Consider the following 23,084-nt stretch of genomic DNA (forward strand, 5'->3'; position numbering starts at 1 on the left):
ATTATGATTTTCTAGGGTTCGAGGTCTCAAGTTTGCTGCTGCTGTCCTGAGTGTCCCCTTGATGGAAGAATCATGCAATATAGAACTTGGCTAACACATTCTGGTAGCTTGATGTCAAGTAGGGAGCCATCCGGGGTGACCTCTTCCAACTCCATTGTTTTTTTCTGATGAGCTAGCAGCAACTACTGCGCCGGTCATTGCTACATCCTCTGTTCTCATGGATGATGCCAAACCATCCTTCACATCTTTCAACTCTATTCAATCACTTGGTGATGGACAGGGCCTAGGCTCAGATCGTTCCCCGGGCCCTTTGGGGGAAATGACAGACAACGGGAACGGTATAAACAATGACAACTTTCCGTATGTGGGAAAACCTTTCCTCAACTGTGACCTGGACAGTGCCCTGCCTTTGACAGAGAGTCACACAATCTGGACAGCATCCTCGCCAAATGGCCAACCAAGGTCGCCGATTGTCTCATTCCTTCTTGCAACTCTGATAATGATTGCTCAGCGTTTTATCCCCCACAAACAAAAGGGCCACTACTCGCAAGTCTAATGGCTATTTTCACTGTACTACTTACAACTTTTGTGGGATTGCCGCAGCGTTTTGGAGATATGGTCAGAGCCATCATACAAGTCCTCGTCAAAGTGGCTGTTTCAGAGGATCGGGAATCACTGCGCTTGAGGGTACAAGAAAATAAAGATCTCATGGATTCCACTCATGAAGAAATGCTTCGCATTCTCAATGCCCCAATCAACACCTCATCTTCCAGCATTCTCAAAAATGTCAAGTCCTTGTATCGCCAGCTTGATATCGATCCAGCCCTGATAATCCATCTGAAATGTCCGATGAAAGACTGTCAAAATGTCCTGTACGACATCATATCGCGAGATGGTTGGGAAAGAATCCCGGACAAGTGTCCGGAATGTGCTTCACTGCTGAAGGAAAATGGCAAGCTGACAACAGAATTCTTCGGGCAGCGAACTTTGCAGGATGAATTGGAGTATCTTTTCTCTATTGATGGGGTAGAGCGACTCATGGAGCAGCAAGAAATAATTCGTGCTCACCAAAGGGAGCGTGATAACTCAATGGACCAGCCACGATACCTTCAGAACGCCAAAACTGGTAAGATCCTTCATCACCAACTTGATGTCTTGTTATGTCAACTGTGGAGGCGAGCGTGAGAAGGGGGCTCTTCTTTTGACTATTAATATATCCATCGATTGGGCGGACCCATCCAAATCTTGCAATCGGTCGCCTCGCTCCATGGGCCCCATTTTCTGCCAGTTGGCTGATCTTCCCAACCAGTATCAATCGCAGTTTGGGTTCATGATGCTCATGGGCATAACGCCAGGACCACATGAGCCTCCTGGCGTTCTTCTACATCGACTGTTGCTTCCTTTGGCCATAGAGCTTCTCACCGCAGGTGCGGATGGGCTCTGGATCAAAACACCAAACTATAGACAGGGTAAGTAAGCCATACTGCTGATGAATTATATTAGCTCACTAGTTCATAGGATGAAAGGTCTTTGTCAGAGTTGGTACTATTTGCTGTGATCGTCCTGCTGCCGTTGCTGTTACTGGCAGCCCACACTTCACAAAGAAGGATTCTCCCTGCATGAAATGCACTGTACCACGCAACCGCTTATATAGCTCGGCATTGCATTCCCCTTGAAATGGTGCTGAACATTCTCAAGCGATGCTAGCACAGCAGCGCGAATTCCTGAAACAGTTTGAGCAAGCCCCCCAAACTGCACAGCAACCTCATGTTGCTCGCTGTGCAGGCTGCCAAACTCAAGCGACTTGGGCGGCAGTGGATACCATGGAGCAATCTATCTTCAAGGTACCCAGTCATCTGTCAGTGTTTGACCTTTTCCCAGATTTCGATAAAGTTCAACTTGCTGTTGTTGACCTGATGCATGCCCTACTCAAAGGAGTTCTTCCCTTCTATATTCGACAGGTCTGTATTTTGGGGCGGTACTGCGCTTTACCTCCAGCAGGTTGGGAGATGGACAATGACAGAGGCAGTGTCGCCTCATTAAATCTGGAGGATGAAGGGTTCGAGGATGTGATAGACCGAATGGTGGAAAGAGGGAGGGAATCGGAGGATCCCAATATGATCGCAAGATTGCATCAATATGCCGTGAGTGTTCTGCCACCTGGGAAAGCAGATGGGAAACCCGTTCTCACCAAGAAACTCCTGCCTAGCCTAGAGGAAATGATGGAAAACGTCATATTCCCTCCCTACATCGACAGAATAGGTAAAGGGTTCTTTACTAAACAAGCCAAACCCACCGCTGCACAGTGGAGAACATTTGGTGAACTTCTCGGCCCTCTTATTTTCCCGTGGTTATGGGCAGAAGCTGCTGCTGCGGGGAGGCCTCTGCCCCAAGAAGAATTAATGGCCTGCTTGAAGCTTTTTGCGGTTGTGCAGGGCACTTTGCAATCCGCCATCTCAGAGACCCAAGTCGATCGCCTCTGACTTCTCATCAACAAATTCCGTGACCTTGTCGCCAGGCTCCATCCTTTCCTGCCCTCCCATGTGACAAATTTCCATGTCATACAACACATCCCAGATGACATACTGTCTCACGGACCAGTGTACGGATGGTGGCTATTTGCCCTGGAACGACTGAATGGTCATATAAAGCATATCAATATGAGTGGCAGGAACATCTTTCAAGAGCAAGTCGTCAAGCTCTGGGCCTTACTACGCCAACGTATGGCTCTTCTTCGTCTCAAAAATGCGGTCAGCTCTGAAATAGATCCCACCCATGAGAAGGAGTTGCACAAAGAGCTTGTCGAGGGCTTCAAGCTTGGCGGGATAGATCTGGCCAACGATAATACTGCTGATAACCTTCATCTTTATGATAGCAGCAGTCTTGATCAGGAATTTTCAATTGATCTTTTGATCAAAGGCTCAAGAAGCATCGAAGCTCATCCAGACAAGGCGGTCTTTGAAAACTTCATGATTTATCTTCAGCAACATAATGCCTCCGTGTCACACCATAACTCCCCCACACATAATACATGGTCTGCCTTGGACTCTTTCTATTTTCATAGTGAACTCGCTGTTCGATGTTACTGTTTCCGACCTTTGGATCCTACATTCACAGAGAATTGGTCGCTGGATGCTGCTCGCGAAATCCCCTGCCTACTCCAAGAAAACATGCCTGTTTGTTTGTTGAGTGCCACCCATCCCTTCGCAGGTTTGTCGACTTCCATGAGGCAACCATGACAGGAATTTTATGGACCGTCTTCACCCACATTCAATGGAACACGGATGGACATATATTATCTAGGGAGATGTGGGGTGTTTTGAGGTGGTTTAAATGGAGCACAGCTCGAAATTTCGGGTTCAATCAGGAGTAAGTTTTGATGTGATAGTGACAATGGCTGTGACAATGGCTGACTTGAGCATAGGAAAACTTTAGATATACAGATTTTCCGAGACAACGAGCTTTTTGAGCCCTTTTTTTATCCCATCAATGATCGAACTATCCAATCAATACACCCTGTAGCCTTAGTCAGGGTTCCTCAAATGCCCGTTGATCCAAATGGTCCTTGGGTCATTGCAACGATACCGATTGCAAGAGTGAGTAGCGTCTCATCATTCCGATAGACAAGGTGCTCATCCTTTCCATTTGCTAGCATACATTAGTAATGGCATTGTTTCTTTACTGATAAATCTGATTTCAAGACATCCCCATAGTGGTGAAGATGTGTACTTCAATCACAGTATGTAAGTTATCTCATCCTCATTCAACCAAGCAATACACTTTCCTAACCATATTTAACTTCATTCCCTTCTTATTTAACTTCAATTGTACCAACTTATTTACTACCAATTCACCATCTGCAAACGAGTACCCCTCCTTCCCATTGCTTCAACCTGACTGAGACTCAGCTGGATCAGATGTATGGGTAGGCTCTAGATCCTGAGAATGCGCGAAGGTCTGCAGCAATGTCTCAGGGTCATAAAATCCATCTATGAGGCTCAATCCGTCCTCCGCGTTTTCATACTCAGCCCCGCCAGCAAAGCTCGTTCCTTCTGCCCCAAAGGACACTCCATTGCCATGGTTGTTGGCCTCAACTCTCTGTGCAGACAACCAATTGTGCAAGTTTTCAAAAAATGGCTGCTTGCATGTGATTCGGAGCCTCCGGCGTGTAAGAGGCTAGCCTCTGACCCAGTTGACCCACATCTCATGAGGTCACCACTTTCCCCAGCTTCAAATTTTCGAGCCACGTTTCAATTTACTTCCGCTTCTTCCTCCAAGTTGCGCGCGTCAAATTGCATCCGCTCTCCCTTCTCCCAGGTCACGTGCTTTATTTTTCCCCTATTTCTCCGAGCCGCATCTCAATTTACTTCTGCTCCTTTCCTCCAAGTCACGCGCATCAAATTGCATCTGCACTCTTCCTCCCAGGTCACGTGCATTATTTTATTTCCGCTTTTTCTCTTCTTATTTTCTCTTCCATTTCTCGTCCTAAGTCCGAGTTTCTTGTCCGATTTTTCATGCCACAAGCCCCGGTGTTTACCGGAGCTTTGGTCGCGACTGGTTTCGAGAGCGAAGGCAAAGTGCATGGAAAGGTTGACACACGAATTCCTTTATTCTTTTATCCTTGCTGTGTTCAACCTTTCCTTCTTCCGACTTTACAGTCACAAGTACCTTGCCTTCTCCTCTGTAAGCAGAGCTCTCTACTAATTACTTTCTCCCCTCAGACCCCCTGGCTAATCCTGATCAGTGTTCCTATCAATTCTTCATCTTGTCTCCTTTACTAGTCGCTGATAGGACATAATCAGGTAAGCTTTGGGCTCTTTGGGTTTCACACGAATTCCTTTATTCTTTTATCCTTGCTGTGTTCAACCTTTCCTTCTTCCGACTTTACAGTCACAAGTACCTTGCCTTCTCCTCTTGTTCCTATCAATTCTTCATCTTGTCTCCTTTACTAGTCGCTGATAGGACATAATCAGCATATGCATTTGGGATCTTGTTTGCTTCTCTCCAGTCCGAAGTTAAGCCTCGAGCCCTGCCAGCCCTAAGAACCCACCAGTTCTCTCCAAGCCTTGTCCCTCCGAGCTAGCCCCACCAGTTCAGTGAAGGTCTATTGTCCGGACCTTACACTTTTTTTTCAAACTCATTACCCAAATCAATTCATACCACACCCCACCACACCAACATACATCATGGCGTTCGACTCTCAGGGCCAACCCATCATTGCATACGACGAGGTGACTTCCCGTCCCATCATCGGGCATCACCCCACTGGCGTTCCCATCTTCGGCACTTTCACGGAAGACCACCTATCGTCCGCGGGCTCCGGAGACAATTTGGCTTCGCCCACAACTTCTAACGCGGTGCCTTCGGTGCCTGACACAACCGACGAAAAGCTGGTAACCTACACCACCCCTGTACACGACACCACGGGTGCAACCTACCGAAAGACCCCGGGCCCCACCACTACCCTTTCCGGCACGACCGTTCCTGAGATCGACGAACTTAAGTCTATTGTTGCCGGACTCCTCCGCTCCACCCAAGCGCTCGCCGATCAAGCCACCACCGGCCACGACCGTCACGTCCCCCCCTCTACACGTGGGTCCCGCCCGGATAAGATCTCTCCGCCGCGACTTGGGACTCACTCCCCTGCCGACCCGTTCGCACTCCAGCGACACCTCCTCGCTTTGGAGACCTATTTCCGTGACGCCCTCCTACACTGGAGCCCCGGCCCGGCTGAGCACGCGTGGAAGATTTCTGTGGCAAACACCTCGATCTCCCAATCGGGCGGCCGTTTTACCACGTGGCTCGAGCTCCATGGCAAACACGCCGAGACTTGGGATGCATGGCAAGTCTCCCTTAAGTCTCACATTCTCGCCCGCGGCTGGGAGTCCAAACTCCGCCACCGATTCATGCAGCTCCGCTGCTTGGACACCACACCCGCCGCGTTCGATGCATTCTTTCACCTCGTTATCAGTTACCAAGGCATTCTTCATGACTTCGAGGACCCCCTCAGCGACGTGGACGTCAACCGCCGGCTATTGGACGGTGTCGATGCCTTGGTTACTCACCACACCAAAGCTGCTCTCCGCGCACGTGGCAAAACAGTGCTCTCCGCAATGTCGGCCGACCTGTATGAGATCATGATGGACGTCATCGATGACGCCATGCTTGAGGCGCGTTTCCTTCAGGTGCCGACACGCCCCCGCCACCCACCAACCGTCGCCAACGTCATCGCTCCCGTCCCCGCGCCTCCACTCATTGCCAAACTCGCCCCCGCCCCCTCCACCACCACGAAGGGCCACACTGCGCAACAGCTTGACTGGCTCGACCCTGCCAAACGGCTCCCCCTCGGTGACGCCGGCCGATCTGCCCGCGCCTATCTTCAAAGCATCAATGCGTGTTTCTCATGCCGCGTTGTCGGCCATCACCGCCTTATCTGCCCAACCCGCCCCCCCTCCACCCCGCCCAACGCCTCCGCGTCCGTGCCGGTCGCTAACCTCATCTCCCTTGCCGACGACGACGAGTCCGACCACCACGGCGTTTTCGCTGTCGACCCTGTCACAGACACTCTAGTACAGGATGCCTCGTCTGCGCTCGCTGGGTCAGTACCTCTCATCATGGTCAATTGCCGTTTCAAGGCTGACGGAGACACTGTCCCAGCACTCGTTGATTGCGGCGCTGGCATCAACGTCGTCGACCGGGCGTACGCAGAGCAACAGGGATGGCAAGGACGGCCGATTATACCGGTGGGGACCAAAATGGCAGACAATCGGGCGGGTCCAGTCGTAGACCAGGAGTATGTAGTGGATGTAATCATTGGTGACACTACCTACAACGCTACCCCATTCTACGCCATGGCCCTTGGTCCACGATACCGCCTTATCCTCGGATTACAGTTCTGTCGTCAACACCGCCTATTTGATGGGGCGGAGCGTTTAAATCACCTCCTCAATGCAGGGGGGTCATCCTATACATCGCTTGTGCAACTACAACTCAACTCCATCACACCAGTCGAATCCCCGACCGTAAGCACTGAACGCCACTCCCACTCCGACGCCATCCTCCGTGAATTTGCCGACATCCTTCCAGCCAATATCTCTGACGTCTCCCACTACCCGCCCATTTGTTCGTCCACCTCCCAAGTCCGCCACCGAATAAACATTCTTCCTGATGCGATGCCTGTCGCTCGAGCTGGATTTCGAGTACCGTTAGCGTGGCGCGACACCCTTCGACAAGAAATCGAGAAACACCGTACCGCAGGCCGCCTCCATCCATCCAGTTCCCCTTGGGCCGCCCCTGCTTTCCTCATTAAGAAAGAAAATGGCAAATTCCGGTTCCTCTGCGATTTTCGCGGCCTCAACAGTGTCACGGTTAAAGATCGTACCCCGGTTCCCAACATTGACGACATTCTCCAACGCGCCGCCCGTGGCAAGGTTTTCGCCAAACTTGACCTTACCGATGCATTTTTTCAGACGCTCATGCACGAGCCCGATATCGAGAAAACGGCAATTAGCACTCCCTGGGGTTTATACGAATGGGTTGTAATGCCGCAAGGCGCGTGCAACTCGCCGGCAACACAACAACGCCGCCTCAACGAGGCTTTACGTAACCTCATCAGCGTTTGTTGTGAAGCTTATGTCGATGATATCATCATTTGGGGCGCGACCGACTCTGACTTAGCGAAAAATATCCGCGCGGTTCTCACGGCTTTACGTAACAGCGGGTTTGTTTGCTCGCCTAGCAAGTCGAAATTTTTCGTCGACTCAGTATCCTTCTTGGGCCACGTAATCTCCCCAAATCACATTGGGCCAGATCCGAAGAAAGTCGAAGCACTACGCGCATGGCCATCTCCTGGTTGTGTGAAAGACCTCCGATCTTTTCTTGGCCTTCTCCAGTATTTACCCAAATTCATCCCACACATCGCCACCAAGACGTCCGTTCTCACGGCTCTTCTCCCTCCGAACAAGACAGCAGAGAAAGCGTATGAATCCCGTAAACGTCAACTGGCTAAGGGCCTCCCAGCTGAGCGATTAGAATCACTGAGTTGGGTATGGAAGTGGACAACGTCGGCGCAAGATGCGTTTGAGGCGCTGAAGGAAATGGTGGCACGTATCACAGGTCTGTCCCCCCTTTCCCATGAAGCTATCCTCGCAGGTCAAACCCATCTCTACCTTTTCACCGACGCAAGCAATACCGGCCTCGGCGCTTGGTTGGGCACGGGTTTATCCCCCGACAACGCTCAACCTATCGCCTACGATTCCCGCTCTCTCACTGTAAGGTCCGGACAATAGACCTTCACTGTACTGTTGGGACTAGCTCGGAGGGACAAGGCTTGGAGAGAACTGGAGGGCTCTTAGGGCTGGCAGGGCTCGAGGCTTAACTTCGGACTGGAGAGAAGCAAACAAGATCCCAAATGCATATGCTGATTATGTCCTATCAGCGACTAGTAAAGGAGACAAGATGAAGAATTGATAGGAACAAGAGGAGAAGGCAAGGTACTTGTGACTGTAAGGTCGGAAGAAGGAAAGGTTGAACACAACAAGGATAAAAGAATAAAGGAATTTGTGTGTCAACCTTTCCATGCACTTTGCCTTCGCTCTCGAAACCAGTCGCGACCAAAGCCCGGTAAACACCGGGGCTTGTGGCATGAAAAATCAGACAAGAAACTCGGACTTAGGACGAGAAATGGAAGAGAAAACAAGAAGAGAAAAAGCGGAAGTAAATTGATGCACGTGACCTGGGAGGGAGAGTGCGGATGCAATTTGACGCGCGCGACTTGGAGGAAAGGAGCGGAAGTAAATTGAGACGCGGCTCGGAGAAACAGGGGAAAAATAAAGCACGTGACCTGGGAAAGGGAGCGCGGATGCAATTTGACGCGCGCAACTTGGAGGAAGAAGCGGAAGCAAATTGAAACGCGGCTCGAAATTAGAAGCTGGGGAAAGTGGTGACCGTGGGTCACTGGGTCGGAGGCTAGCCTCTTACACCCTCCCCCTCCTGGATGAGACGGAGTATGTGAGGGAGAAGAAGGAAATGAGACACACACACAAAGAGGGAGAAGGAAATGAGCTAGAAAACTGTAGAAGCTGGGCTTCAATGAGGGGCCAGGCTGAGAGACAATCCATGAAACATGTTGACTGAGGGAAACCCCCACCACGAAAAAACTCCCTGGCCTTTTGGCTTCTTTTCAGATTCTTTGTCTGGGGATAAAAAAATGGGGGGTGGGGGAACCTCTTGTCTGTCTTCAGGCCCGTGAGGAAGGGGGGGAGGAAACTGAAGGAGAAATAAACGGACGAGAAAAAAATGAGAAAACACGGCACGAAGGAAAAAAAAGGGGGGGACAGAATTGAAACCCTGGACAGGGGTGGGCTGGGGACTTGAGGGGGGGGTGGTTTGGCATCTGTGCGAAGGTGTCAGCCTGGTCTGAGGGGTAGATGAGGAAAAAAAAAGGGTGTTAGGGAGGGTGTATACAGCTCACGGCGGAGTGTGGCCATGTCGGGACCGTTAACCCTGGGTGAACATCTGAGGAACATCAGTAGTAACGTCCAGTACGTCGAGATGTAGCTCATCTTCGCCAATAAAGTCTTCCCAAGCCTCTTGCCAACCTGCATAGTCCTGCGCCGTATCGCGACTGAGCCATCGAGCCTTGGGGCCTTCACCGGCGAGGCGGGCGCGCACTTGATAGACCTTTGGATGATTTCCCTTGGGGGTGAGGGTGCGGTCTTCAAGGATTTGGAGGATGTGTGGCGAGGAAACAGCCGGGCGGTCGAGTAGGCGAGGAACCGCGTGCTGGTGATACTGTTCGGACTCCCGGTATGGCTTGAGGCGCGAAACATGGCGGCGAGGCGTCGACTGTGTTGAGGTGACGGGAACATCCAATTCATAGAGTGATTGCTCAGGAAAGGCCTTGAGGATGGTGAAGGGGCCTTCCCAACGGGGCATGAACTTCGCAGAACGGTTAGTGGCTGTCTTATATTCGTGACGGAACTCAGCTGTGTTCAAGTAGACTTTGTCTCCCGGGCGGTAGACCGGGTCCGGCCGACGATGCTTATTGGCTTGAACACTTTGCCGATGCTTAGCGAGAAGCAGTTCGTCACGAGCGATGCCCTCTTTGAGGGCCATGCGTTGGGCAGCGAGATCCCATTCGGAGGCTGTAGGTTGAGCGAGGGACGGGTCCGTAGCTGATGTTGAGGGGAGAAATGGCGGAGTGAGTGACAGGCGTTTCCCGAAAACGAGCTCGGCGGGGGTGTGGTGGGTTGAGCGTCGGATGGTGTTGTTCATTGCGAAGGCGACCCGCTGTAGGTTGGCTGCCCAATTTCGGCCTTGGTCGTCAGTCCAGGTTCGCAGGATCTGGATGACTGTCTTGTTTGATCGTTCTGATATACCATCGGTCTGGGGGTGGTATGCTGTTGACATCTTTAGCTTAGTGCCCAGGAGTGAATTCAACCGACGCCATGACGCAGCAGTGAATAACTTATCGCGGTCTGAGACGATCGATTGTGGTACCCCATATTTAGAAACCCAGTGGTCGTAGTAGAGTTGAGCAAAAGCGGAGGACGTGAGCGTCGTGACTGTTGGTATGAGAGCGACCCAGCCGGTGAGGCGATCGGTAATGACGATGAGATAGTCGAAGCTGTGTGATTGCGGTAGTGGCCCCACGAAATCTATGCCTATGTCGGAGAATTTGGCGGGAGGAACTGGTAATGAGTGTAGTAGTCCGGGAGGCTTAGTGGTGGTAGCTTTGGATGTCTGACAGGCTGGGCAAGTGCTGACAAAGTCCTTTACGTCACTAGCCATACCATCCCAGAAGTACTTACAACGCAGTAGTTCAAGTGTTGACCTCCAGCTGGACCTCAAAGGATATAAATAGATTTCTGTAGAAGTATATAAAGGGGAGCTCTGTCCTCGATCTTGATCTTCTTCCCCTCGAAGATCAATATTTCATAAGTTACTTTGCGAAAGGTCCTCGAGCTCCCAGTGCTCACTCTCGTCTTACCTTGCACCACCTTCGACATAAACTTACTCCACTAGTATATAAGCTTGCCTGATCTTCCCAAGCGAATATACCTCCGCCCTATACCATACGCCAACAGACAAGTGTCAAGAGGTATATCATACATATATCTCATTGCTTAGTTAAACTACGGCTTTCTATCTCGTCTCCAAGGCCGGACCTTGTTGGGGACGAGTCATAACAGTAAATATTGATCTTCCACACTTGTGGTTGGTTGGTATAGACTTCAAGTACATTTTACCTTCGACACATACGTATACCCTTATACAACTTCATCAACGACTTCATCAACAACTTCATCAACAACTTCATCAACAACCTCAGCCACCTATAACCTCATACCACCACTTCGTATACCATATCCTACATCATGTCAGGTCCATCCACTCGTAGTGGTCGAGCTGTGGAAAAGGTCGAAAAAGGCAAGGAAGTAGAACATACCCTCGATGACGACCACAATCCCGCGGGTTCATTCAACACCAATCCTCAATCCGATCCATTTACCGCCGACAACACATCAAACGACACCCAAACCCAACTCGAGATGATGCGCAACCATATTGCAAGACTTGAGCAACAGAAGGAAGAGTTGACGCATAAGTTGGAAGAGAGCAAAGTCGAACGACAGATGTTTGATAATAGCGAAGATAATGAGGGCGAAAACGAACAAGAATTGGATGAAGAAGACGAAGAACCTAGATCAAGCCGCGACCTGTCAGCGCAAACACCATACCCAGAAGTTAAAAGGGAATACAGCCGACAACGCACCTCAGTACCCTCCAGTAGACCTCAAGAACCGAAGGTATCCCAACCCGAGTACTACCATGGGCAGTATACCAAGCTCTCAACCTTTATCACTCAAGTGACAATGGTGATTACCCTCCAACCTTCTCGTTTCCCTACCGAGACCTCCAAAGTCCTATACGCCGGATCTTTCCTCCGAGATACCCCATTCTTATGGTTCCAACCCTTCGTAACCATCGATCCCCAGCCCAAGTTTATGCTGGACTTCAAGAAATTTTGTGCCGAATTAAGGAAGAACTTCGGAGATCCAGACGAAGAACAGACAGCAGAACGACAACTAAACACTGTTCGTCAGCAAGGTTCTGTATCCTCATACCTCGCAACCTTTATGCATTATGCCACCTTGGTTCAGTGGAACGACGAAGCGAAGAAGGCTTGCTTCTACAGGGGCTTGAAGGATGACATCAAAGACGAACTTGCCAGACTACCCAAAGCCAAGTCATTCAAGAACCTCCAAGACATGGCCATCCGCATTGATAGTCGTCGATATGAACGAGTATTAGCAAAGCGAGACCAGCAACCAAAGGCGCCTTTCAACGTCACCCGAAGCGACTACACCCGCACCTCTTACAATAACAATCGCCCCAACAACTTCAGACGTTTCTCTGCGGCGAATAGCATGCCGATAAGGTCTACCACTGCCAACACCACCTTCAATAAAGAGGTGACGCCAGCAGTCAACCTGAGGGCTGCATTTGTCCCAAGTTCAGCTAGGATAACCAGACGTGGACGTCTGACTCCAGAAGAATATCAGAGGCGAAAGGATCATAACCTCTGCCTCTATTGCGCCGACAAAAACCATCAAGTCGCCAAGTGCCCAGTGGTCCCCTCGCAACAATCCAATACTACTCTCCCTTCAAAAAACTAGATATGCTCTTGTCTGCCAAAGTCGAAGAAGGTAGCCGGGAACAAGAGCGTACTATCAAACCGGCCAATACAGACTCCTGCGAATATCTCCAAACTCTCGAAGATAATAACAAAAACAACAAAAACCAACTCACAATCGACTTTCTCTTTCACAACAATGTTTATCAAGCTTTAATCGATTCCGGTGCCTCTACAAACTTCATCGACAAAAGATTCGTCCAGACCTTTAACATCAAAACCACGAAAATAGAAGATTCGATCCCATTATACCTATTCAACGCTGCGGGTCAGCGAACTATAATTGAAGAAGAAGCCAACATCCTGGTCAACTTCCAGAAACCATTCGGACACACCTTACTCCAACTCCTCATAACCGACATCGGCTCCTACCCCATCGTCCTAGGTATAACCTGGTTACAAGAGCACAATCCGTCCATCAGCTGGGAAACACTTTCCATACACCCACCTGTATCACAGACGACGAGTGCCAACTTAGCCATGGTCATCACCAATGACAAACCCCCAAAAGAAAACACCGATGCCGAAATAGTACCTAAAGAATACCATCAATATCTAGACGTATTCGACAAGAAAAGCGCCGATACACTCCCAGAACATAGGTCTTTCGACCACCATATCCCTCTCGAAGAAGGAAAGAACCCACCTTTTGGTCCCATATACAATCTCTCCGAAACAGAACTTGAAGCTCTCCGCGAATACCTTGATGAGAATCTTAAGAAAGGTTTTATCCGACCGTCCGAATCACCAGCCGGAGCACCCATACTCTTTGTCAAAAAGAAAGACGGATCGCTTAGGATGTGTGTCGATTACCGGGGAATCAACAAGATCACCATCAAGAATCGCTATCCTCTACCATTGATCGCCGAGCTCCTAGATCGACTCAAATCAGCCAAAGTATTCACCAAGATCGACCTGCGAGGAGCCTACAATTTACTTCGCATTAAGGCAGGTGAAGAATGGAAAACAGCTTTCCGTACTCGCTATGGGCATTTCGAATATTTGGTAATGCCGTTTGGCCTCACCAATGCCCCTGCATCCTTCCAACATCTCATGAACCACAATTTCCGCGACTTGCTAGACATATTTGTTATCATCTACCTCGACGACATCCTCATCTACAGCCCAGACTTGGAGACTCACCAGTCACACGTCATACAAGTCCTAGATCGCCTCCGCCAAACCCAATTATATGCCAAAGCTTCAAAGTGCGAGTTCCATCAAACCTCAGTAGAGTTCCTAGGTTTCGTTGTCAGCGATCAAGGTCTATCAATGGACACCAAGAAAGTAAAGTCTATCACGGAATGGCCGACACCTCGCAATCTCCGTGATACCCAATCCTTCCTTGGGTTCTGTAACTTCTACCGAAGGTTCATCAAGAACTACTCTAGTATCGCCAAACCTCTTATCGACTTGACAAAGAAGGACTTACCCTTTGTATGGGAAGAACCTCAACGAACATCTTTCGAAGCACTCAAAAAGAGTTTCACCTCTGTTGATCTCCTACATCATTACGATCTGACCAAGCAACTCATCCTTGAAACCGACGCCTCCGACTATGCCATCGCAGGTATCTTATCACATGAAATCGACAAGAAACTCGAACCAGTTGCTTTCTTCTCTCACAAAATGTTGCCTGCCGAGTTAAACTATCCTATTCACGACAAAGAAATGTTAGCAATTGTTTCAGCATTCAAAGAATGGCGACATTACTTCGAAGGTGCTAGAGAAACCATTCGTGTCTACACCGACCACAGAAGCCTGGAGTACTTTATGACTACCAAGCAACTCAATCGACGACAGGCGCGATGGTCTGAATTCCTAGCCGACTTTGACTTCAATATCATCTACTGACCAGGCGTACAAGGCACAAAGCCTGACGCACTCACCCGAAGACATGATTATCATCCACTCGAGAAAGGCTCCAGCCTTACTACTGCTGCCAATCCTCAGAATTTCCAGACTCTCCTTCGCCCTGGACAGTACTTGGGTACTGCCACAACCGGACTCGATCGGTTGGAAATATCTTCGCCCATCAAGTCGTTGTTGAAAACCGGTCTAGAAACCGATGAATCAGCAAAACCATTCTTGGACAAAGCCAACCATCCCTCCGAAGCTCACCCATATACTCGAGACGATGAAGGACTCCTCAGATATGACGAATCTGTAAGTGCAGAGCCCTTACCACCATTCATTCTCACCATATGGTAGGATTTATTCCTATGCATTGGTCGATGTTGGTAGGTGAGATTTGATGCCGAAACGCATTTTCGGACTTCGCCGAAACGCGGCATCGAGCTCTGTCCGGCCTTTTCCTATGCATGATATTTTATTCTCATGCATAGGACCGGCAATTGCTGCCGAAACGCGGCGGCGGACTTCGCCGGATTTCTGCCCCTTTTTTCGATGGACTTCTGTTTGTTTCTGCATACATCCATACATACATATATATATAGATCTCATACATAGTTATAGTTTTCTCTTTCTCCAAGCGAAACTCATGCATATCAACCATTGCTAGTTTCGCATCCAGTAGACCACTATAACTATAAACAAACACCGAACGCTTCCTCGAACGCATCCGAACGCCCTCTAGACCTATACCACGAACGCCCATTCTTTCCGAACGCCCACCGAACGCAGTGAGGCACACCCCAGTGCCTACAGAATCATTCTATGTCCCAGCCAATAACGAGCTACGCACCCTCGTCACGAAAGAATGCCATGATGCACTCACTAGTGGGCATCCCGGACGACGCAAGACTATCCAACTCATCCGACGCCATTACTGGTGGCCAGGCCTAAAAGGCTTCGTCAATCACTACATTGATTCCTGCGATCTTTGTTGCAGAACTAAGACAAGACGTCATCAGCCCTATGGCGAACTCAAGTCTCTACCCATTCCCCCATATCCCTGGTCATCTGTATCGATGGACCTCATTGAACAACTTCCCCCATCACACGGCTACAACACCATCCTTGTGATCGTAGACCGACTCACCAAGATGGCTCTCTTTATCCCCACAACGACTAGCCTCAACACCGAGGAACTCGCCCAATTATATGTCACCCACGTCTTCTCCAAGCACGGGATTCCGACCAGTATTGTATCAGATCGTGGATCTGAATTCACATCCCGCTTTTGGCGAGCATTCACACAACTCCTACACATCGAGTTAGAACTCAGTACAGCTTTTCACCCAGAAACAGATGGACAAACCGAATGAGTGAACCAGGTCTTAGAACAATATCTGCGCCTTTATACCGATTATAAGCAAAAGGAATGGGCACCGCTACTCCCAGTTGCGGAATTCACTTACAACAATACGCCCCATTCGTCCACTACCATGTCCCCCTTCTTTGCCAACAAAGGGTACCATCCCAGGGCATCGTTTACCCCCGATGACAACGTTCCTATTTTCAGCCCACCTGCCAGAGCCTCCATCACCGACTTGAGCAAGCTCCACGAACACCTCAAGATAGAAATGTCCAAAGCACAAGAGAGTGCAGCACTACAGTTTGATAAGCACCGTGCCCCACTTCCCGAATATACTATCGGCGACAAAGTCTGGCTATCTGCCCGTAACATCAAAACGAAACGACCCACCAAGAAATTAGATCACCGTTATCTCGGTCCCTACACCATTATCGCGCGCGTTTCTTCCCACGCGTATCGCCTTGAGTTGCCGAAATCAATGCGTATCCACGACGTCTTCCACGTCCAATTGCTTGAGAAATATATTGAGAATGAGATCCCAGGGCGAACACAAGTCGCACCATCACCTATCGAAGTCGAAGGTGACCTAGAATACGAAGTCGAGTGCATCCTCGATCATCGATTTTACCGAAAACGCCGCCAATTCCTTATCAAGTGGCTCGGCTACAGTGCCGAACACAACAGTTGGGAACCCGAAACCGCTCTAGAAAATGCTTCAGAGATTGTTGATCAGTATAAGTCAACACACTGATTATAGGAAACCAAGTTCATAGTAACAGTCATTTTATTTTCGTAGTTATTAAAATTATGGTCAAAAGAAAAGAGAAAGAAAGAAAATTCTACAGACAGATCAAAGTTGAACCAGACCGAAAAAACGAGAAGCCATCTAAGAGTTAGTATTAGTACAATATATCTACAGTAGTTTATAGATCTTGTTTTCGTTTTGAGTCAGAAGAAGAAAGGCGAACCAATGGAAAACACACCTAGATTAAGAGAAGAATGGAAAACAGTACCATCACACGGGTCCTACTCCTCGTCCTCGGACAAGTCCTCCCTGTCATCACGCTTCCTCTTGCGCGACATACCCAATGCCACCAGCAACTCCTCCCGAAACCTCCCCCTCATCTCTTGCCTTCGGACTTCCAGCACCTCCTCCTCCATGAGGTAGGCAATGATTGCCTGCTGGACTCCCTCAAATGCGGTAGACGTGTTGGTTTCGCTACATTCACACATTAGCACGTGAATCTCCATGTCTTACAAACAAGCCACTGCGCCATTCACCTCGCGCTTGAGATAGACGACGAAACCTCCCAATCTCTTGCCTACCCTGCCCATCAGCTTGTACATTTTCAACCCCCGACCTACCACTCACAACATCCGAACCCCTACCCCCGCTGGCATTGTGCGAGCACCGCACACCCTTCACCGTGCACCGTCCACAAGTCGAGAATAATGAGAGGGCCCGACATTCAGCACCCACCCCATGACATTGGTCACAAGGCGAAACCACTGGTGCCCTCTGGCGCTCCTCAACCCTACGCATCCTCTGCTCCCTGCGCAGTGCCTCCTTACGCCATTAGCTCTTCAATCGGGTCGCACACAAGACAAAGCATTTCTCCTCACCTGGTGCCGCTGCTCATATCCCTCATCCACTGCCTCCTCCCTCTCCTCAACCACTTCAGACGAGACAGTTCCCTCCACATGAGCACCAAAGAATAGTTCAGCACCCTGCAAACGTGGCACTCGCGGATCCACAGGTCGAGAAAGTGAAGTCGAGTGAATATTATCACCCGCTGCCTCCATTGGTACTCCACTATCATGCATCGCTGGGACCCATCCCATTGATGGGAAGGCGAAATCCTATTCAAACACTCGGCATTAGCACCTTACAAACACGTTGTCAACATTAGCACACGTACTTGATCAAAGAAAACCCCGCGGGAGTTGTCAGAACTACTCGGCGACACAGCAGAAGCGGCAACCACCGATACGCCATTATCCGTTATTACATCAGCGGTATTATCACCAACCGACACATTCTCTGCGCAGAACTGTCGAATAATGCCATATGGGTCATCGAGACACCAACTGTTACTCATCAGGCTAGGTTGAAACGTGGATCCAGGCATGAAGGAAAGATCAAAGATAAATAGGCAGACGAGATTTTTTTTGGAGGATAGAGAAACTTCGGTGATCTTGCACCAAATCCCAATCCTTTTATACCTCGAAAATCCTCCTCCCCGTCTCCCCCTTAACAGCCAATCTTCCAGAGGACCCACAGCGCATATCCCCAACCCAAAAAAGGGATCTTACCTTCACATATGACCAATACCACATGTTCTTGGCGATACCACACGTTCTTTGCGATCACAGACACCCCACTATTTGGAACTCAATCCTCCGTTCTGTTTTTTGCCAACTGTTCATAGATTCCTAACTCCCCAATCAATCTTATTTTTTATTCTAGATAGATCAAAGCATAGCCACATTTTTCACGACCAGTTCATAGAAATTTATTCCATAGCTCCAGCAAATTTTAGTTACAAAGTACACAACAGAACAAGCCACAGACGGCACGACGGAGCGACCGTCTTTGAAGGGGGGGGCGACTGTCACGAGCCTGCACAAAGAAGAAGAGATAAGATATCATAGGAGGGAGTTACGTAATAGGAAGGCAAGATCCAATTCAGATAAAAAGGTCCAGCTGGACCTCCAGTTGGACCTCCGAGAAAAGAACTGGACCTCCAGCTGGACCTCCAGTTGGACCTCCGAGAAAAGAACTGGACCTCCAGCTGGACCTCAAAGGATATAAATAGATTTCTGTAGAAGTATATAAAGGGGAGCTCTGTCCTCGATCTTGATCTTCTTCCCCTCGAAGATCAATATTTCATAAGTTACTTTGCGAAAGGTCCTCGAGCTCCCAGTGCTCACTCTCGTCTTACCTTGCACCACCTTCGACATAAACTTACTCCACTAGTATATAAGCTTGCCTGATCTTCCCAAGCGAATATACCTCCGCCCTATACCATACGCCAACAGACAAGTGTCAAGAGGTATATCATACATATATCTCATTGCTTAGTTAAACTACGGCTTTCTATCTCGTCTCCAAGGCCGGACCTTGTTGGGGACGAGTCATAACAATTGGCATGGAACTTGGTGTAACTGCCAGAGGGAGAGTCTGGAAGATCCAAGGTATACACTGAGCAGTCGGAGTGAGCAGCCAGTACCTTGTAAGGACCTTGGAAACGTGGGAAGAACTTAGCAGCACGGAAATCCCCATCACCAGACTTGAACTCTTTGAGTCTATTGCGAGTATCCAACCAGACCCAATCTCCAACATTGTAAATGATCTCCGACCGACGGTGGCGGTTAGCTTGGATAGCCATGCGATGCTTAGCCAAGACCAGGTTGTCCTGAGCGTCGGCCAGGAAGAGATCTTGTTGAGCAGCAGCGGCGGTCCAGTCAGCACGAGTAGGGACGGACTCGCAAGTGAAGGGTGGCGGGCGGGCGATGCCAGGAAGCGTGCGGAGGCGGCGGCCAAAGACAAGCTGAATGGGAGAGTACCCTGTAGAGCGACGGACAGTATTGTTCATAGCCTGAGAAATACGAGGAAGGAACTTAGCCCATGAAGTGCCCTGTCTGTTAACCCAACTCCGCAACAATTGTCCTACTGTCTTGTTTGATCTCTCTGAAGTCCCATCAGTTTGTGGATGAAAAGCAGTCGACATCTTCAACCGGACACCCTGTTCATCCCAAAGGGTTGTCCAAAAGCGAGAGGTGAAGAGAGCGTCACGATCCGAGGTGATGGAGAGCGGTAAGCCATAGCGAGAAACCCAACAGTTCCAGAAGAGAAGGGCGAGGTCGCGAGCGTTGAGGGTGGTGGAGCATGGGACGAGTTCGATGAAGCCAGTTAACCGGTCGGTGATGGTGAGGAGATAGTCGTGGCCGCCAGCGCTGGGTAGAGGACCAACAAAATCCATAGCGATATCGTCGAATTTGTCGCGAGGGACCGGCAGCGGATGCAAGGGACCGACAGGTTTTTTGGTGGATGCATTTGCCTGTTGACATGAGTGACAAGCACGGACGAACTCACGGACATCTCCAACCAAGCCTTCCCAGAAGTAGCCTTCACGTAATACCTCCACTGTTTTCTCTATGCCCAAGTGTGCTGCAGTGCCTTCATGTGCTTGATGCATAAGGTCCTCACGAAGAGTGTCAACGTCGGGGATGCAGAGGTGGTTATCGAGAAGGAGGAGAGTATGAGTGTCATGGGGGATGGTAGAGACGCCAGGAGCTGTGGTAGGATCAGCGAGCCAGTCCTTGAACAGATTCTCACGGTCATAACCCTGGGCAATGGTACGAATAATCTCCGGTGCTAATGTGGGAGCGAAGGTGACCACGGGGGCGAGAATACAATTGTCGGTCTCGGGCAGGGCGGGATCGGTGGGCGGAAGAGTGTCGGAGCCAATGTGTCGTGAAAGATGGTCGGCTAAGACGTTATGTTCACCCTTGATATACTCTATACGAACGTCGAAGTCTTTGAGGATGTCCAGCCAGCGGATTTGTCGAGAGGACAAGTTGCGTTGACCTAAGAACCATTTGAGCGTAAAATGATCTGTGAAAGCATACACGGGAATACCATAAAGGAAAGGGCGCCAATGATCAAGAGAATGGACGATGGCCAGGAGTTCGCGCTCGTGTGTGGAGTAGTTGCGTTGTGCAGAGTTGAACGAGCGGGAGTCGTAGGCGACAGGTTGAGCGTTTTCCTTGGTAGTACCGACGCCTATCCAGGCGCCCATGCCGACTTTGGATGCATCCGTGGTGAGGAAAACCTTGAGAGTACCAGCCTTGACAGCATCATAGTCGATTGTAGTCAAGCAGGGAACAGTACTCATGGCGCGACGCAAAGCGTCAAAGGCTACCCGTTCCTTAGGCCCATAGTTCCACCTCCAACCCTGCCATGACTCTTGCAAACGGCCCTTATGCTCCTTCAAGTGCCTGTAGTAGGCTTTCTCGGCGGCGGTGTTGGGAGGGAGACATGCGTGCAAGACCGAAGCGTGAGTAGCAAGGCTGGGTATGAACTCACGGAGGTAGTTCAATAAACCAAGAAACGAGTGTAAAGCCTTGGGAGTCGTGGGGTGAGGGAACTGTTCAATGCGTGCGATTTTCGTGGGGTCGGGGAGTATCTGACCAGGACGGATGACATGGCCGAGGAAAGAGGTTTCGGTGAGGTAGAACTGTGATTTCTCACGAGAACAGCGCAAACCACTCCGACGCAGAGCTGCGAGAACACTCACACAATTTCGACGAAGATCCTCGCTGTCCGTTCCCCAGATGATGATATCGTCCACGTACGCCTCGCAACATTCTCCAGCGAGACCTTGCAATGCTTCATTGATGCGACGTTGTTGGGCAGCAGGTGCATTCCGAATGCCCTGCGGCATGACGACCCATTCCAGCAACCCAAGCGGTGTTGTAATCGCCGTCTTGTGAATGTCGTCGTCCTTCATCAACGTCTGAAAGAAGGCATCCTTACAGTCGAGCTTGGCGAAAAGATTGCCGCGTCGAGCAGCACGGTGCAAGATGTCCTGGATGTTTCCCATAGGATACATGTCGGGCACGGTCTGGTTATTGAGTGCGCGAAAGTCGCAGACGAGACGGTGTTGGCCATTGGGTTTCTTGACGAGAAAGGCAGGTGACGCCCAAGGAGAACTAGAGTAGCGTAGACGACCTGCATTCAGATGTTCAGCAATCATCTCATGGAAACGGGGCAAAAGAGTTTCAGGAACCCGGTAGGGAGCTGCATGACTGGGCGTAGCGTTAGGTTTCAAGATGATTTCGAACCTAACACCACTCTTGGTCTTCGTAATGCTTGGGAAATCGGCTACATCACCCAGTTTGTCACAAAAAACTTCTGCAAAGTCGTTCTTGAGTTGTGCAATGATCTCGGCGTAGGAAGCAGTTTCGGCCGCACCGAGAGAGACAGAATTTGATGAAGGAATCGCCGAAAATTTGGTGGTTATCGCCGAAGGCTGAGGCGCGACAGGAGTTTGCGAAACTTTTGACTTGTGAAAAATTTTGGAGTGAGGCGTGGGAACGGTGACGTCTTCGTTTGGCGCGGCAGCAGTTGTCGAAACTTTTGACTTGTGAAAAATTTTGGAGTGGCGCATGGGAACGGTGACGTCAGTCCCGGCGAGAGGAGAAATTTTCGCATCATGAGAAACTGGTGGGGGACTCGTGGGAACGGCGACGTCATTGCCGGTGAGAACTTTCCCAGAGCTGCTCAAGAGACGCCGAAAAAGAGGACTTTGATCAAGTAGATGATAGCGCTTGCAGAAATTGAGACCCAAGATCCCATCATATGTACCGTTCAACTCCATGACAACTCCTTCGCCTGAATATATTGCATGTCGAACCCTAAACGTTCCACTCGTCACATCTCTGACTACCGGCCCAGGTTTCCCACCAGCCAACCGCACAGTACGCTCCACTGCGTCCTTTCGGACTTTCCAACCTAGTCTAGCTACCACTGACGGATCAAAGAAAGATGTACCAGCGCCCGTGTCGAGGAGAAATCGGAGAGGAGGGGGAGGGGCAATCGAGGTACGTCCGTCAGCGGCAGCAGAGGCTTGAATGACTAGAGGAGGATGAAACAGTGCGTACGAGGTCTCGTCTGAGTCAATAGACGTCTCAAGCTGGAGATGGTCGTCAAGCTGACTGGTAAGTTCTTGGATGAGAACCTCGTGGTTGTCGACGTGGCGAGAGTTGACACGCGTAGGACCACGGCGGTTGGGACAGGTTTTGAAGTTGTGGCCCACCTTGCGGCAGTCATTGCATCGGTTTTCTTTGGCGAAAAGTTCGCGAATGTGTTTACTGGCAGGAGAGAGATAGTAAGGTAGGGGGTTTTGAGCTTGATAATAGTGGCTGATTGGATGAGCCAGGTGCGGTTGGGTCTGCGAGGCGACCGAGGCTTGAGGTTTGAGGCGAGCATGAGTGGGTTGATCCCGGTTCTCCAAGTACTTGACAACTGTCAGTTCTAACAGGTTGCGTACCTCGTCCAAGCTTCCATTCCTGAACTCCGGCGTCGTCATCAAACGAATGAATAATGGCTCGGGACAAGCGCCGCGGTAAAGGGTGGCCATAGAGGTGTCACTGGGATAGAGGTCA

General features: G+C 50.0%; 6 protein-coding genes across 6 annotated transcripts; 3 read left to right on the top strand and 3 right to left on the bottom strand.

Moving 5' to 3' along the window:
• Nucleotides 1-217: 217 nt before the first annotated feature.
• On the top strand, nucleotides 218-2,483 carry CNBN1960 (hypothetical protein; the record flags this gene model as incomplete). The annotated part of the gene is made up of 4 exons (XM_766725.1): nucleotides 218-360; nucleotides 417-1,126; nucleotides 1,176-1,469; nucleotides 1,936-2,483. 4 exons carry the CDS (start codon nucleotides 218-220, stop codon nucleotides 2,481-2,483), a joined length of 1,695 nt encoding a protein of 564 aa, XP_771818.1.
• Nucleotides 2,484-6,113: 3,630 nt separating this feature from the next.
• On the top strand, nucleotides 6,114-8,469 carry CNBN1970 (hypothetical protein; the record flags this gene model as incomplete). Its single annotated transcript, XM_766726.1, has 3 exons — nucleotides 6,114-7,122; nucleotides 7,210-8,270; nucleotides 8,314-8,469. 3 exons carry the CDS (start codon nucleotides 6,114-6,116, stop codon nucleotides 8,467-8,469), a joined length of 2,226 nt encoding a protein of 741 aa, XP_771819.1.
• A 1,029-nt stretch (nucleotides 8,470-9,498) lies between these two features.
• CNBN1980 (hypothetical protein) lies at nucleotides 9,499-10,410 on the bottom strand (the record flags this gene model as incomplete). The annotated part of the gene is made up of 1 exon (XM_766727.1): nucleotides 9,499-10,410. One exon carries the CDS (start codon nucleotides 10,408-10,410, stop codon nucleotides 9,499-9,501), a length of 912 nt encoding a protein of 303 aa, XP_771820.1.
• A 968-nt stretch (nucleotides 10,411-11,378) lies between these two features.
• On the top strand, nucleotides 11,379-16,665 carry CNBN1990 (hypothetical protein; the record flags this gene model as incomplete). Its single annotated transcript, XM_766728.1, has 6 exons — nucleotides 11,379-12,543; nucleotides 12,627-13,228; nucleotides 13,271-14,508; nucleotides 14,626-14,867; nucleotides 15,416-15,804; nucleotides 15,973-16,665. The coding sequence occupies 6 exons, from the start codon at nucleotides 11,379-11,381 to the stop codon at nucleotides 16,663-16,665; spliced, it is 4,329 nt and encodes a 1,442-aa protein (XP_771821.1).
• Nucleotides 16,666-16,940: 275 nt separating this feature from the next.
• On the bottom strand, nucleotides 16,941-17,738 carry CNBN2000 (hypothetical protein; the record flags this gene model as incomplete). Its single annotated transcript, XM_766729.1, has 4 exons — nucleotides 16,941-17,133; nucleotides 17,173-17,252; nucleotides 17,287-17,481; nucleotides 17,538-17,738. The coding sequence occupies 4 exons, from the start codon at nucleotides 17,736-17,738 to the stop codon at nucleotides 16,941-16,943; spliced, it is 669 nt and encodes a 222-aa protein (XP_771822.1).
• Nucleotides 17,739-18,985: 1,247 nt separating this feature from the next.
• On the bottom strand, nucleotides 18,986-23,059 carry CNBN2010 (hypothetical protein; the record flags this gene model as incomplete). The annotated part of the gene is made up of 4 exons (XM_766730.1): nucleotides 18,986-19,975; nucleotides 20,015-21,154; nucleotides 21,215-22,060; nucleotides 22,364-23,059. The coding sequence occupies 4 exons, from the start codon at nucleotides 23,057-23,059 to the stop codon at nucleotides 18,986-18,988; spliced, it is 3,672 nt and encodes a 1,223-aa protein (XP_771823.1).
• Nucleotides 23,060-23,084: the final 25 nt, after the last annotated feature.

The sequence above is a fragment of the Cryptococcus neoformans genome, chromosome 14 (assembly GCF_000149385.1).
Source record: "Cryptococcus neoformans var. neoformans B-3501A chromosome 14, whole genome shotgun sequence".
In the NCBI taxonomy this organism is placed as follows: domain Eukaryota; kingdom Fungi; phylum Basidiomycota; class Tremellomycetes; order Tremellales; family Cryptococcaceae; genus Cryptococcus; species Cryptococcus deneoformans.